Source organism: Apus apus, chromosome 25 (assembly GCF_020740795.1).
Source record: "Apus apus isolate bApuApu2 chromosome 25, bApuApu2.pri.cur, whole genome shotgun sequence".
Classification (NCBI taxonomy): Eukaryota; Metazoa; Chordata; class Aves; order Apodiformes; family Apodidae; genus Apus; species Apus apus.
In genome coordinates, this window is record NC_067306.1 from 3,689,435 (window position 1) to 3,706,810 (window position 17,376).

General features: G+C 40.3%; 1 protein-coding gene across 7 annotated transcripts in view; it reads right to left on the reverse strand.

Annotated features, from left to right (window-relative positions):
• The window catches only part of TANC2 (tetratricopeptide repeat, ankyrin repeat and coiled-coil containing 2), a 231,370-nt gene that overhangs the window by 179,206 nt on the left and 34,788 nt on the right, over window positions 1-17,376 (reverse strand). For all 7 annotated transcript variants that reach the window (XM_051640273.1, XM_051640277.1, XM_051640278.1 and 4 more), the window contains exon 3: window positions 13,154-13,253. In XM_051640273.1, coding sequence (XP_051496233.1) covers window positions 13,154-13,220 — 67 coding nt within the window. In that variant the 5' untranslated portion in view covers window positions 13,221-13,253. The remainder of the gene's footprint in view (window positions 1-13,153; window positions 13,254-17,376) is intronic.

The window sequence follows — 17,376 nt, forward strand, 5'->3', positions numbered from 1 at the left end:
GAGGAAAAAAAAAAAAAGGCTTTGTGTGTGTTGAGAGAGCAAAATTTTCTGTGTATGCAATAGAAACAGTCTGAAGAGGAGAAACTGCTGAAGAGATGACAGCTTAAAAATCAATCCTCTTATACAGAAAAGATAATTTTTCCATTAAAAATATTAGTAAGTACTAGACAATTAGTCTTCCTTAAGGGAAAAAGAAAAAGAGGAAGAGCAAGTGCAGCTCCAATAAGGAGAATGTCAGAATGACATTACAGACACTATACACATTCCCCAGCACTTGGTACAGGTACTTCAGGCATCAAAGAGATGCTGATATGAATGAAATGAAATATAATTGTTCACAAAACCAGGAACTTTCCATAGATAGTGCTGACTGGGAGCTGCAAAAGCCACATTAAAAAAGTCACCCTTCCAAAGCCACAGAAAAGCCCTGCGGGCTGGGAAGGGGACACAGACAGGAGCTGATCTTAACCTTTAACAAATCGTGTCTGACAGTATTTGTACACATCACCCATCAGAACAACTCACCTTAGAACATATTCACATAGAACAACTAGATCAGTAGGTTTTATATAAGCTGGCCAATACTTAGTGCACAAAAATCCCTCAAAAATAAAACGTGAATCATACCTGGCATGTAATTCTAAGATGAAGTGATATGGTTTAACATCTGTCAATGTAATAAACAAATGCAAGAATCCGTATCAACACTTCCCATGGATAAATCACACTGAATATAAATTGATTTTATCTTCAGGTACTGAAAAAAAAAAAAAAGTGATGCAGAAAAAATCCCACATCTTTGGTGGAAATTTAAGTAAAGTCATGCTAAGACTAATAAGGATTAACAGCACTGAGGAGAGTGTGATGAAAATGGATCCAGTTAACAGGCATCTGAGGTCAGAGGGTTCAGCACTGAAGACAAACCTCTTCAAAACACACCCAAAGCAGACCAGCAAAGCAGGCAGAGCTTGCCCTCTAGTCGTGCTCCAGGGCCCTAAAGGACACCAGGGATCCAGCAACTGGGAAGAACACACAGGAAAAGCAGGAGGGGTTCAAGTGGAGGGGCTGGGTCATCTCTAAGAGCACAGTCTGGGCAACACAGGCAGCGTTGGCCTCGTCCCACGTGCAAACTCACTGCCCTGTAAACCTTCTGCAGCATCTTGCAACATGACCTTCCATTTATCAGAGCAACAAGAAGAATTCATGAAGTAGGCTGTGTTTCACTTTGTTCAGAACACCCCTACCCTGCTATAAGACAGACACTTCCAGCTGGTAAGGAAGTGTTCGATATCTAAACCATGTTTTAGCCATGGAGCACCGAACTAGTGAGCAGTCTGATTGTGCTTTCAGAGAGTCCTTCCTTCTTCTGAAAGGTTATGGAATTGATTGGTTAAGAAACAGATTGCTTCTTAGCTATGATTAAATACTAAAATTTAAAAATAAAAAAATAAAAAAAACTCAGCAGTGCTGTGAAATCCCAGAAACTTGCTCACAATCACCTCATGTACTTTTGCTAAAGCTGCTTCAACTCCTGTCGCAACAGCAGCTCTTCAAGGTCAGCACTTCAGATCCTATCAAGCTAGAACCACCTTGGGATGCAGCTTCAGCTGCCTTACAGCTCCAGAGTACATTAATCTCTCCCCTCAGAGCTGTCTCTGACATCCAGAGGAATTCTAACACTCCTTTCAGAGCAATAGCTACAACTCTCCTGACTGCCATCACACCTCATCCATCATCTTCTATATTCGTTGCTGCTTAATTTATAACTGGATAGTTGAAAAATCAAACATACTGAAAACGAAATTTAATAAAGTAACAACCTAATAATACCTTCTGCCATCCAGTTACAGTCTCATCTTGACTTTTATCATCACATTTAGAAGCTTCAACACAGTATGAAGTTATGAGACGAGGCATATTTTGCATTCCGAGATTTTGCACTAGAACTGGGGATAAAGGCTCACTCTGACCCACACAGCAATTCCTATTTCTTCCTTCCATGCTATTTTATAATATGCAAAGGATACCTAGAGGAACCTTCCTTCCCTCTCCCAAAACAAACACAAAAAGCACCACTTTTGCATTGCAGCAACTGCACCACACTCTCTGCCACTCCAAGTTTCTACTTTATAGTCTTTTACTTATCTATACTGCATAAAAAAAACACATATTGTTGCTAAAAGACGATTCTCTTGTGGTCTCACTGAACCTACTCCTCCTACAAGTTAATCAGAGAAAAGACACTAAAGTGTAAGCCTTTCACAAATCTCTTGATAATGCAGAATCCAAAAAAAGCTGAATTCAGTACTAAGGCGTTGGGAAAAGCCACCTTGAACGAACGTTTTCCAAACGTTCCCCAAACTGCCCCCGTGAGCCCCTGGCTCCTGTAGCACTGCACACTTGCAGGTGATACAGCGAGGAAGAGATGCACCCAGTTCATCCATCCATGTCATTTATTGCTTGGAAAATCTAACAGAAACTGTGCCAAGCCACGTGATGTGAAAATTCAGCAGCTAATTAGTAAAGGAAATTACCCACGGCTTTCCATGATTGACATCGATTAATTTGAAATCCTTGCAGGCAGAATTTCACTGCAAACAGAAATTACAGTTTCAATATTCAAAAAGAACAAAAATACAAAGCCTGATATTTAGCTTGAACTCTCCTCCATTTTCATTACTTTTCCTGCACATGAAGATGTTTGCTTATTTTTGTGCCATATCAAATGCTAATTACAAGAAAACAGACATTACAGATTCAACACCCTAAGATATAACGGCAAAATCGACATGCAAGTCATTGAAGTGTTGAATCTTTCTAAAACAGTTTGATCATTTGAAACATTTGATAATTATTAAGTTTCCAGAACTGTGAATAACATTACTTTTTGTTTGTTTGTGTAAGGAACAGAAATGCATTTTTACAGACTAGATTATTAATTTTGTTCAAATAATCTTTTAAATTAGGGAATCTGAGTTTGTTGTTTACCTAAGATGTGGGGCTTGGCTTGTTCCAGTACAGAAAGCCAAAGAGCAGCCATGAGACACGACTGATTTTACTGACAAAACAGCTGAATTCTCAGATATAAAAATTCCTAAAATTGACTTGTTTGTCTTTTTAAAACTATTATAGATGCAGTAATTATTATTGTTTCCTTGGACATCCTGGAAGGGACATTCCACTTTCCCAACAGTCTGGCTTAATAACTCCTGCAAATTGATTGTATTTCCTTTTGAAGCAAGTGTACATATTCTTCTTTAACGGTGCATAAGAACACTTTTTTGTTTGAGGAATAAGAGAAGATAAGGTCATTTGGCATGGAAAAATGTGACATTATCTCCTCTGCGGATGGGCACAATGCACTTCAGCAGTTTTTGATGCGTGATTTGTCAGAAAACTTCTACTCCCTCTGCTGGTTCAGCGAGAGTGAGGCAGCTCTAGGTGGCTGTTGAATCCCCACTAGTGTATGTGAACACCACCCCATCCCAAATGTATCCAAAATTACCAGCATATACATGTTTTATTCTGTCCCCCTTACACACCTGTGTAGCTACAATCTGACTGTAATAGTACACTGATATTTCCTTCCTTAGCCAAAACAACCAAACAACCAAAACAAAAAAAACCACTGATAACAAAAAACACCCAAAAACCAACAACAAACAACCCTGCTAGATTTAATTTCAGAATTAATGCTTCTGATTTGCTTAGCACCTCAAAGCTCAACTGCACTTCAAAGCTCAACAGAGGGACAAGACAATTTTGACAAAATCAGAAACTGCTGTGAGATCTTCAGTGTTTGTCACCCAAACATTCCAGTTTTAGGAAAATGGACTGCTCACCCGTAAGGGTGAGGGATGAGGTGGTATCCCCACTTCACAAAGGTCAATCTAAGGCTCCCAGATGACAGACAATGCTTTTACCAGTTTGTTACACACAACTTCAGTCATTACAAAGCCAGGGTGGAGAGCACTGACCATTCTTTGCTGTTCCATGTGTTCAGTGATTGCTTTTCTCAGTCTTCTCCTATCAACTTGCTTCCACTTCTGTGCATGTGACAACTAAATACCTGTCAGGAAAAGGTCTGGAGCCCTGACACCACACTTCTCTGGGAGCAGCCAGCCAAGAGAGCATGGCACTACCCATTATCCATGCCCTGCACATGGAGATAAGTCTGTTCAATGAGCATGAAATAGCATTTGTCCTTGTTTAGCTCCATACGGTTCCTCCAGTTGACTGAAGTTCTTCAGACCAGCAGCCCCTCCAAAGCAACAGCTGCTGCCTCCAAGAGAGTGTCACCCATGGGCTTGGTGAGCTGCTCTCCATCCCCTGTCCCAGCTGTGGCCAAGATACTACTGACACCAGTATCAGCCCCTGACGAATGCTCCTCGTAACTGGCCACCAGTTATGACTCTGAACTTCTGACAGTCCAGCCAGCTTTTCCTTCAGGCTGTCCACCCATTGAGCCCACACCCCCACCAGTTGGGAAGAAGGGTCTTAGACTGTGTTGGAAGCCTTGCTAAAGTCCCAGTAAGCTGAGTCCACCACTCCAGCCCCCTCTGCAGAGCCAGTCACTTCATCCCTGAGGGCAATCAGGCTGCCCAAGCACAAGTTGTATTTGATAAATCTGTGCTGAATTTTCCAAATTAGCTCCTTGCCTTTCATGCCTGGAAACAGCTTTGAAGAAGTCTTTAAGATTTTTCCTGTGGCTGACCTGAGGCTGCCAAGCCTGTACTTCCCCAGAGCCCCTCATCTCCCTTAGATGGGTACAACACTTGACTTTCCCCAGCCCCCTGGGATCTCCTCATGCTTCTTGGCACTTACCTTCCAGCTTCCTACATTCTCCTGTAAAGACAAGAGATGCCAGAAATGAACTCTGGTGGAAAGCATCTGGAGAATGACTGGGGAGCTCCAATTCATAGCAGTCTTGTTACAGCTTTCATACCACACTAACTACGCTGATATTCTTTGTGTGAAGAGGCTGTTCAAAGCTCCTTAAAAGTTTATTAGCAGTACAGTAAATAGCTAGTTGTGTTCTTTGAGCAGCATTCAGCGGTTAGTTAACAGGGTTTAAAGCAGCTAGGTTGCCCAAGTGAACAGTTCTGCTTCTAAAAATACCTTTTTGACCAGAAAAAAGACCTACAAAGAAATTTAAATATTATTTCTAAAACTTCTTACAACATTCACTGTGCAGCTCCATTATAACTGTTGGTAAATGCAAATACTACGTAATATGAGGAAGAAAGACACCCCCAACATCATGTTTCACTCTTTTATTCCAAGCCTCCTACCCTCCTTCTCCACTTAGAAGCAAGATCACCTTCCACAGATACACTCCCAGCCCGACATCCAGCACCCCTTGCTTCTCCTCTTGCTCATTCCTGCATGATACCAAAGCTTGTAGAGAACCCCAGTAAATCCCAGGAGCTCCAGTAAAATACAGCTTTCTGCCAGTACAACACTCAGTGGAAAGTATCACACATAGTTCAGAAAGACAACTCATTGTTACTGTAGTTTCTGATCACTGCAAACCAAGCATGCAGAGCAAAGGCTTTCAGAGAAGTTTGAAGTGGGAAGAGGTGGTCAATGGTGCAGGGTCTGTGGAGACAACCACTGCCTAAGGGCAGGGCTCTAGAGGGGCAATGGCACAGCCTGCAAACACCACCACTCCTGACCCCTTTCACTTCAAAAATCGATTCCCGTGTTTGCAGAACGGATGCCCACATAAAGGTCTGGTTTTAAAAGGCTTTTTCTTTTCCCCAGAAAACATTCTCTGGAGGTTAAAGAGCTCAGAACACCTGAGGACAGAGGGGAGATGGCTGCCGTAAGGGAAGCAGCATTCAGAGCAAGAGCAGAAAGACAAATCAGGCTCTGCTAATAGAAGGGACTTTGGTGAATTAATCTCAGCAATCAGATCTGTAGAATCACTAATGAAGGGAGAGGTTTGAGAAGGATTAAAGCTGATCTAGAAGAACTTGAGAATGGGCTCACTGACCTAGAGATAAATCTTGGATAAAAACCAGCAAGTAGGAATACGTCTGAAAAATAAATTGTGGGTGACTGAGGAGAAAAGGAGTGCTGGTAGACTAAGATAGAAATAAAACAACAAAAGGGGAGACAGCAAAAGAAAAAGAACCAGCTCCCAGCAGCTGTGAAGGAGACAATCCTGTCCAATACTCAGGGCTTGCCTTCCTCTTTTTAGCTGTTCAAAACAAATACAGCAATCAGCACAATTACAAATACATCACTTTTCTCTCACCTCCCCAAACCCATATACCTCATCTTGCAACTTCACCTTTTTGAACAAATGGGACATAGTCTGAAGATTCTTTCATTCTTTTTGTTTCGAGAGAAGGAAAAAGAGTGAGAATTTCAAGCTCTGATATGGGCTACTTTAATGAAAAGGGAAGAGCTAAGTAAAAACTGCACCTGTATCAAAACAGTAACTACACTTGATACACGGGGCCTGCCTTTTAGTGTTACATATTGGAGAGATGAGTAAAACATAAGGGAGTAAAAAGGATTTACAAGTCCCCAAAATGTAAACCTCATAGAAAAGAGCCAAAAATACACCACTCCAAAGACAGGGAGATGCTGCTGTATCATAAAAATCAGACATTAAGAAGCACAACACTCTTCCAATGCCCCCATAGCAAAAAAAAAAAAAAAAATTGGTAATACGAGGAGAACTACAAGAATGAGAGTATTTAAGAAGATCCATCTCAGAGAAAGTATAAGTTGAACCATTCCAAATTCCAGACAAAATGCAGTAAAATACAGTCATCTGGTGGGCTGAAGTGTTGAGAAAAAAATTGAGGAAAGACATAAGGATTGAGAACAGGGGAAAATAAAGGAGTTTGGTGACTGTACCACAATATGAGAAGTAGAAGGAAAGGGTTGAGGGAAGGAGGAAGGCTTAAAATGTTGCTCTGAAAAGCTGTGTGTATGTAAATCATTAAAGAATGTCACACAGCACCATGAAATACCAGAACACTGATAAAGGACTTCACTCTCCAGAAAGTTTAGCATTAATGGCTGTGGTTGATGAAGGAAAATAAGATAGAGAATAAAACAATACATGAAATCTCAAGAGGCTGGAGAAAGGCACAAAGAGAATGAGGGAACAAGAACTCCCTGAATGGTGATTCAGGTACCAAAGTCACTTTCAGGGCTCTGGAAGCACAAGAGGTGGCGTGAGGATATCCTCCTGACAGGATGGAGCAGCATTAGTCACCACACTTGTTGTTACAGCTGGTGATGTTCAAACTTGTGAAAACACTGGCAAGGCTGAGGCTGACAGAGCTGGATTATCCCCCACTCCCCTCAAACTCTCAAACAGAAGCACAAAACAATACATATTGATCAACCCTAGTAGAATGGTTGAGTCAGTTAATTATAAAATTAAAAACACAGTGAAGGACTAAACAGACCTGTCAAATCAGATTTATAAGCTACAAAGCAAGTGAGGTTAACATCCGTGATGTTAAATAAAGCTATCTGTGGATCAGAAAAAAATACATGTTAGAATAATATGGGCACTAGTTGCCAAAATTCTGAGATGGCTGAGCAGGAGAGAAGCAGAAACTTTGTCTAAGCATCTGGGAAGAGAGCTTGGTATATGACCATGACATATTCTGACCAAATAAATATGCCTGACTAAGAAGAAAAATGTGTGCATGCATACACACATATCCTCCCAATATATTTCCTTCCTAAGGAGAAAGAAAACATTAAATGACATAAATGAAAAACAAATGTTCAGGGAGGGTCACATGAATTTTGATAAACTCAAGGACAAGACTTCACTGTGGTCAGGGGGACTATGGATTTGTCCACATACTCCAGACTTTTTAAAAACATGTTATGAAAAACTAGCAAACTTTTTGGAAGAAAATGGTCTGCATTATTCTTTGGATGGAATACCTTGTAACAAGTAGATAAATTCCATGTTCAGTACTGCAAGACACTCCAAGTCTGAACAGTCTTTTAATACCTCACTTCTAATACCTTCTTAAAGTCAGTTATGCCAGCATCTATAGGACCCACCAGGTAGATCTGATCACTCAGCAATTTCACTCAGAAATGAAATTCAAAAAGTATTTGTGACTCTCTAAAACTCTTTTGGTATAAAGATTATACTTAGATTTCCAAAAGAAATCAGATAGGTAAGAAACTGCCTGGAGTTCTGGCAAAGCAGGGATGAGACCATCATAGAAATGCCTTTCATCTTAGAAAGTCAGGAATCAAAGGAGAAGAAGATTTAACAGGGAATCTTTTAGTCCTGGAATTAAAATATAAAGTGGCAGGTTCCAAAAGACCCTATAAATACATTGGAAGTTAGAAGTAATTGGCTCTTCCATGAACTAGGAAAGCAGAACAGGTTTTAAAAACCCTACTCCAAAAATACTATGAATGGCAGGAAGGCTCCTAGCAGGAAAGCTTGAGATAAAAATGGTGTGTTATATCAGTTAAGAACAAGTAAGATACAATTCCTAACTAATTCAGAAGAAAAAAGCAGACCCTTTGGGGTAGATGACATGACTGAGATAAATTTAACATGTTAAAAAAAAAAAAAAAAAAAGACTATTTTAAGGATCTACCTCAGCCTCTGCCAAAAAATAAAAGGCACAAATTACTGGACTTATACCTCACAAAGCAAAGAGAAATACAGAACCAAATAAAATGTGCAGTTTTGCAACAGTATTTTACTAAGAATCTGAACTCTTAAAGCCATATTAATTTAATGTGATAATACAAGTAGGAAATAGTCCATCTGCTTGGAAAAGAAGCACAGATAATTGTAACAAGTAGAAAAGCTGGATCCATTGGACAGGCTTATTTCACTGACACACTATTTGAATAAATATGATTAGCAGATCTGACGTAAACTAATTAAATCTATAACCAGACCAATGAATGTTTAGCATAAGCAAACTGCAGATAAATATGACACAAGTCCTTAATAAAATAGATAAAAACAATGGAGAACCTTGTAGTGTCTGGATTCAGAGAACAAAATTGCCCTGCCATGGCTGAATCAGGGGAAAGAAGTCTAAAATAAATTCTGGCAGGCAGCAGCAGCAGCCAGGAGTGACCCCCTGCAGGTTTCAAGGCAACTGTTTGCCCCAGCTATAGGGCTGCTGGCCACAATCATCCTGCTGGATCTTCAGCCAGAAGGAATAAAAGGTTGGACCAAAGCACAACTGTACTATGCTTTAAAGCAAATATATTCTAGGTAAATTGAGCACTGGATACAAACTTACAAGTCAGGGAACTTACCTGTCTGCATATTTCTGTAAATAAAATTTAGAATAGAAAAATAAAAGGTAATATTTAACTATGCCCAGATCCCATTCCAGCTTTAAAAGCACTGCTGTCTGGTAGCTTGTGGAATACCCATTCATGACAGAGGAAAATACAGTCTAATCAAAATACTATTGCAGTCCTAATGTGTCCTTAAGGCATTACAGTCAAGTATCTTGAGTGCCCTTGAGTCACAAGAGAATTTCTGTTAAGACAAGAGATTAAATATGTGCACGAATACGAATGCAGAGTTGCACTGCAGACAGTTACACTGCTATGAAATCCTATCAGCTGAGTTTTCAAAGTACACACACAAAATTAACCACAAGAGATTACACAATCAGATCCTGCAGTAGAAATTCATTCCTTTTAATTGGCATGACTGCCTGTAACTGTACATTCATATGCACGTAATTAGTATTCTTCTTTTATAAATATGTTGTGTGTTCCTGAACCACAACACCAGAAAGAGCACCAAAGAAAAAACCCACCCCAGCTCAGTCAAAATAAATTATAACCACAGCTCTTCAGAGAAGTTGCTCAGCAGTTTCTGAAGGAGGAATAATAAGAAAGCATTTCACTGTTACCACTACCAGTGTTCTTTTAATCATGAAGAATTATCAAAACCACATCACAACATCTAGGGAGTGTCAGCTTGACTCCACTGACCCCGCTTGCTAACTGTGCTACTGCAAACCAAAGAAACTGCCAAGAACAGTCATTTCAAAGGCCAGTGTTCTCACTTGGGCTCCCCAAGGTAAAAAAGCCACAGTACCTTTAACCCTGTTTCAAAGGTTTACTCCCGCACTGGAATGCAAAATGCCAGGAGTGCAGGATGTTAAGATACAAACACTGCAGTGTCACCCAAGCCCACACGCACCAGAGACCCCCAGGGGGCCCTCCCCTACCTGTGCAATGTAACATCTTTACGGGCAGGTTCCTCAGCAGCAGACCCCAAACCCCTACGAGATGACTTTCACAACACAGAACTTAGCATTTTGAGTTTGCTCCCAGTTCCCAGAGATGGGTGGAACTCCACGTTTCCCTGTGAAAACAGGTTGTTCTGGAGACATCTGCCTCTGCTGGCAGAGCAGCTCATGCTCCCTCTTGTCAGGCTCTACCTTCCAGACCATTCCCCTGTGGTGAAACAGCTTCTGAGGCCACGAGGCAAAGCAGAGCATCCAAACCATCAGTGAGCTTCATTTCTAACTGCTATTCAGCAATTTACATCATGTTAATGATAGATTTTTTAAAAAAAAATAACCAATACCTAATCTTTTTTAAGCACTTGGCTAAAAAAAAAATAATCCAGACCTCCCAGTGTCCCCCCTACACGTCCACAAAAAGAGTCCCCCCAAAATCCTACAATGTAGGTGACCTGAAGGTACTCACCCATTATGAGAAAGTGTTCTATAGAATGAAACACAGACCTAGCTGTGTTTGTTTATTCCCAGGGGGTGGAGGGATCCTTTCCTTCACACAGCAAGTGACCAGGAAGGAAGGAAGGATGAAGAGAAATGGAGCATGGAGGTGCAGAGTAAAAACAGTGAGTGAGGTGATGAGCATCAAGTCAAGTAGTTCAGAGCAGCACAGGACAGATCTGCCACCGCCACTGTCAGGGTGACAAATTCCTTTTTGATATTATTAGAGAAGTACTCTCCTTTTTTTATCAACTTTTAAGGCATCAGATTTGTACTTCACCAGAATTGCAAAGCAAATAAATAAATGAAGCATCAGGCTTGCAATCCTATATGCTACCCAGAAACGTACATGGAAGATTTATTGATTTTTTCCTTACCATCTTGCAAAGAAATGCAGAATTAAATATATTTATTTAAAAACCTAGGCAGCAGTGAACTCATTTAATGTCATGTTATAGTTTGATAGGCTAACACTTATCTGAAAAGTTTTTTTTTGCAGTGGAGGGATGTTTTTCATTTAGACACTAATATAACAAACCTTATCTCTGGTTTTTATTCCCTCTCCTCCCCTGAAGACTGCCAAACAGATCTTACCAGTAAAGCAACTTATTTCACAGGCAGAATTGCAATAAATTATATTAAACCCACAGTAGAGTCATTTGGCATTAGAGAAAACCTCATCTATTAAATATTGTCACCTTCTTTTTAATGAAGACCCATCTCTTTTTCCATCCTGCTCAAAGACAGAAGGGCAGCCAGATCAAATCAGGTTATTTCAGAAGTGACATTTTCAGTGACAGAATAAGAAACACATAAAACATACTTGCATAGACAGGACCCAGGAGATAGGACTAGTAGGGACTGATATCAGAACATCTGACAAAGATACATCTTTGTACAGAAACCACAATTTGAGATGACTGGTCTATGTACAGTTTTCCAAATGTTGTATCATCAGAGGACTTGTACTTTCCCAGGCATTAAGTTGTAAATGTGATACTTCAGAGATCTAAAATCACAAGAGGACACAGCCATCTGCTCACGTGTCTTCCCAAATCCCATGTGTCTTTTTAAGCAGGCACCTCCCTCAGATCAACCACACCAACAAAAGACTAAGGAGTTCATACAGAAGGAGAATCTCCTTCATAAAATCAGTGAAGGCACCACCACCTCAGGCTGAAATTGCCACGGGTGTGTTTGAAACCAGACGTTTTTCCCCCGCTTCATGATACACGTTCATTCCAATAAGTAATGCAAAAAAACGTCAACACCATGATGCACTGCTTAAACTTTTCACAGCAAGTATCTTCAGGATCAGCCAACACAAACTGGGACTCTCACCAGAAACCAGACTAACAGATTACTGATGTTGAAGGGCCAGCATGAAACCAGTGCCACTACAAGGCAACCTCAGGGCACAGCAAGGCCATAGTGCTGAAAAACAAACTAAGATAGTGCAAGGGCACTAAGATAGTGCAAGGAGGAATAGGGTGGGACTATGGAGCTGTGAGAAACACGTATTAACTTGTTTCAACCAAGGGAAAACAGCCTATTTTTCATTCCCCTGCACTTCTCTCCATTGTATGGCTGCATCTCCACTTGTGGCTTCCCATGGAACACACATATGCACTATTTACATAGACACACAAGCACAAATAAACACTGTCTCCCAAAATATTCCAAATGTGCTGCCAGATGGCTTTAAAAAGAAAAACAAAAGATCTAATTAAAAAGCTCTTACATTGCCAGTACTCCATTTTTGGAAAGAAATACAAAAGTAAAATAGAAATGTTTGTCAAGTGCATCAATATTTTTCTAAGGTTTTGCTTCACAGTTACAATCTCTCCCAACCTCCTTCATGGATCAAACAGCCCTAGGATCCAGTGCTAATTGTAGGCTCCTTTTCTGCTATGGTAGAAAAAGAAGACTAATAGAAATGGTGTCTGAATTTGGGCAATTTCTCCTTAATTGCATCCCTTCCCATTCCTCTCTCTCTCCATTAAAAAAAAATAAATAGCTACTGCTATCACAAGTATTGTCTGTAATGAAGAACATTTCACTGCCACAAGTTATAGCAGTAATTTTTTAGGGGAAAAGTAATTATTTTCTTAATTTCCATAACTGAAACATGAACACTGATGTTAGTTTACTAGAGGATTATGTCAAATTATTATTTGTTTTTCCCTACACCTTATCTCCCCAGTAAAAACAGATTATGGTTTACATACATTCTTAAGTATACATATATTTCAAACTATTTAATCCCAGTACAATATTAAAATGACCTATGATGATGTTTTGAGTCTGCAAGATCAACTCAGTACATCCAGTAATTAAAACAACACCCAGTAAGACCAAAACACACATGAAAGGAATACTTTCAGAACCTGTAAATACAACACATGCATGAGGAGTTGATATTTACTTACCACTGGACCTGTTTTTGCGGTTTGACTTCCCTCCTGTAAGAAGCATCTTCAGACTGTTTCGAAACATGGTGATCCTGTCCCACTTTCTGTATCCCAAGAACTGTGGAAAGCAGAAGAGCAACAGATGTAGAAATTCAACGCTGCGAGTTGGTCAACAGGAGAACATGACAGAGAAGCTGCAACAAAGTGCTAGAAACAAGATTAAAAACTGAAAACGGTGAAAACCTGTTGTGCCAATACCTTTCCTAACTAGAAATCAACACCCCTATCAAGCTGACCATTCCTTTTGCTTTCATTCCTCCAGGTTATTACCCAAGCCAAGACCATTCCAGCACTGCCAGCATGACCTACCTGCTTGGATTTGATCAAATTATTTTCTTACTACACTGGGAAAGACACAGCATTTAGCAAACTCTGTCTCCACTTCTCATTATTATTAAAGCCAAACCTATCAGCAGGAGTCCCAACTCTTCATGCTGCTCAGAAAAAGTCAATCTTGCTGACAACAACCCACAGACTACAAAAGCTGTTGTCTTTAGCTCCTGGGCTAGTTGAGTGTCACATTCTTCTGTGAGTTGAATAAATTGTCATGAGGAGGAAAGCCACTCAAACCCGGTGTTAACTGATGCAAAAAATCAAACAGAAACATTATCCATATATTTTTCTTGCTCTGTATGTCTCGGGAAGAAAAAAAAGCTGTCTCTGTGCTGGTGAAGATAAAAGAATGAGCTTCTGGGTTCACCAGACACACTGACAGCTTGTTCTGGTAGAACATCCTCTTATTAAAGTAGCTAAACCACCGAAACAGCAGCAACAAAAGCAGCTCCTAACTAGACCAAAAGAATAGCTAAGAGTCTTTGATCAGGACATATAATAAACCACAACTTTCCTTTCATTGGACACATTATATTCCATAGTTACAAGTTAACACATTCAACTTATAGAACTATATAATTAATTTTTTTTCCTGCAACAATATTAGGTTCTCCTTGGAGGGTGCTCAACAAATGCAATCTTGAGTTGCTTTTATCTAATATTTTCAAGTAAATTAATACAATAATACCCACTTCAAAGAGCTTTATATGTACATTTAAAGCCACTGAAAATCCTTTTAGTACGACTTGCTCACTTACTGGGAGATCTCGGCATTCCAAAGCAGCAACATGCATCACAAACACCAGGGAGCATGCAGGGATGACCTTAACTTTAGCCTTTTCTGACTTCCAGGGGATTCCATCCACTTACGTATCCATCCACAGACGGATTTTGGGCTCTGTTTGTCTGCATGCATGTATGTATGCATGCCTGAATACTACACAGAAAATCCAGCACCAGTTACTTCCTTTGCATCTATGAATCACTTCAGTATCATCTGGCATCTGAGGCCTTGCATTAGGACATCAAAGCACAACAAACCAGCACTGGGGTTTATTCCCAGGACTCCTCAACAAAGCTCAGGCCCCTCTTGGAATCCCCCCACTGTTCTATGACTACCAAAAAAATATTCCATCTGAGCTCAAACACAACTGTCTTAAATTTTTATTCTATTTAATTTCTTCAGGTGGCTGTTATGCTCCAGCTCCAGCACAGAAATAAAACTTCTGAGCTGACATGTCCTGCCTCTCTTACAATCTTTTATCAATAACTGTTCCATACACAGCATCCTTTGCAACATCAGAAGGAGAAAAGGTGAAAAAGGCATTAAATGTAAAGAGAAGGCAACCGAACTCAGTGTTATTTATTTTGGAACATGATAATATTATAATCTCTCCGTCATCCCACTAATCCAAATGTATTTATTATCTAGGATTTGAGCAAGAAGGCAGTAAACACCTCCTGCTACTATTTGGAGACCTGATTTGAGTCTGAATGTGACTTATCTTTTCCTCCTCCAGAATATTGAGCACTGTGCTGATAACATGAATTGATCTATCAGATGTACATGTTATTATTTACCTTTCCTTTTTAGAAAAAGCAGGTTCAAGTGGTTCTTACATTAAGCCAAGTGTCACTATGAAGTTATTTTTTTCCTAAAAGTTTATGAAAATGGAACTATCACCTAGCAACATTTTTCCATGCCAGACAAAACACAAAGAGGTTGCTTCTCTGCACTCTGGGATGGTAATATATAATAAAATAGAAAAAAGAGGAAAATTTTCAGCAGCTATCAGGGTTCATAATGATTCACACTAACATATCCTGCTTGTAAGAATACACAGCTGTGTTTCAATGAGCACACTGAGGTACTTCTAGCAGTGCAGCTACAACAGTGAGGAATGGAGCAAAGGGCTGGCTAACGGATGAAGCATTGATCCCTCCCGTAGGCAGGTAACACAAAGCTCCTCTACCCAAACCTCCCTTACCTGCACTAACTACCCCAGCACAGTGGCTGCAATGCCACATGTCTGACACCCTGACAGCATTCCCAGGAAGTCACACTCAGATTGTGCAATTCCAGGGAATTAAGCCATGATACCATTTGCAACCTGTGGACTGAAGTTACACGTTTGATTCTCTATCCATGCTGAAGTAAATCATCATCACCTCCCCTGCTAACGGCAGAGCAACATCAGACTTTGACCATCACCAGCCAAGAATAATGTTCTGTTTCTCACCTTTGACCTGTGGCATTAAGTGCACTAGTAAGCCAGGCAGAAGGATAAATGGGGATTGCAAAAGTGCTCAGCTTGCTATTTCACATTTACGTGTAAAGAGGGCAAATAAATACCAATCTTACAGCATTTGGTGAGACTAGGGTAGAGGAGAAATATCCTGTTAAAATTCCACTAAAGAACCACATAGGATGTTTTCTCTCTTTGCTTGTTAATTTGTTTCAAAAAATCAGAACTCAAGGTATCCCTTTTGAGTTCCATCTAATTCTGGAAGGACAATCAACCTTTATGATGGCATTTCTCTCAGAATCAAACTCTCAAACAGCCCAAAACTTCAAAATTCCTACAAATTGAGGAGATTTAGGGCCTATCACCAGGTCAACTTGTACTAAGAAAACAACTGAGTGGAGCTCTGCCATCAGTGCTGAGGTGTAACCTAATTAAACCTAATTATGCTGGAGGAGCCAACTGGACTGAGCCTGAACAGTGCCAAAGGTGAGGATGACAGTTTGCTAATGATGTTTACCTCTAGCCTTCCCCTGGCAAACTGTGCCAGAAACTACTGTGCTGCTACTGGGACTGAATTAAGTCTCTGCAAAGGCCATGTTATGGGGCCTTCATTAATTTGCTCTGAAGAACCATGGACTAGAGAGAGAACCAACGTCTTGCAGTAAGAGCCTGAGTTACCAGCCATGAGATGTCTCAAGAACTAACTCCATCTTCTCAGACCTCACCTAGAAGCCTCAGAAAGGCCTTTAGTAATAGCATCAGCTCAGCAGGTGGTTTCTCACTGTGTCTTACAATGTTGTAGCACTCTTAAGTGTAAGTACCCACTACATTTATATCCTGATTAGTTACAGTTTTCACAATACAGTCAGCAGGTCACCAAAAATCCACTGCTGTTTTCCTTTCACAGGCACAGCCACATTATTCTGTGGCTTTGAGCAAACGTGGTCACAGCTCTTCCTCTGTTTATCTAATACAAAGCCAGAAACTACCTTTAAGAAGAAGCACTCTAAATTAAAAATTCTGTTGGTCATTTTATTTGGTGGAATTACAAGGACTGTGGTACTGCAGTATTGGGAAGAGCTGGATCAGGCACTTTTTCATAGCCCCATCAAACTCCTCGATACATCTTCTAGTCCAGGATGATTCTCTTCTCCAGCCTGGCAAGCAGCTGTGTCAGCAGACACAGTGTGCTGATGGGCTCCTCTACACTCCCTTTGCCACAGGGCACTTCTGTCACCAAATCAGGCAACCAAGACCTGCTACACTTTGTCATTTGTAACTTGGCCAAATCTAATGAAGATATTATGAGAGCAAAAGTCTCAGCAGATAAAAGGGTACTACTGCCTCTGTGAACTCTGTTCTATAGTAACCATGGCCCTTCACCAAAAAAAAGTCTCTTTTAAAAAACAGCTCAAGAATCTGCTGGTTTATATCGATAGACTTTGCCACGTGCTGTCTTCTAACAAAGCAAGATTTCAAAGAAATACACAAATAAAAACAGTTTCTGGAGCAGGAGAAAGCAGTAGCATAAATACAATGAGAGGGGAAAAAAAAACAAAGGCAAGGGAGCACAGACAAACTGAACACTGCAAGCTGCAACTT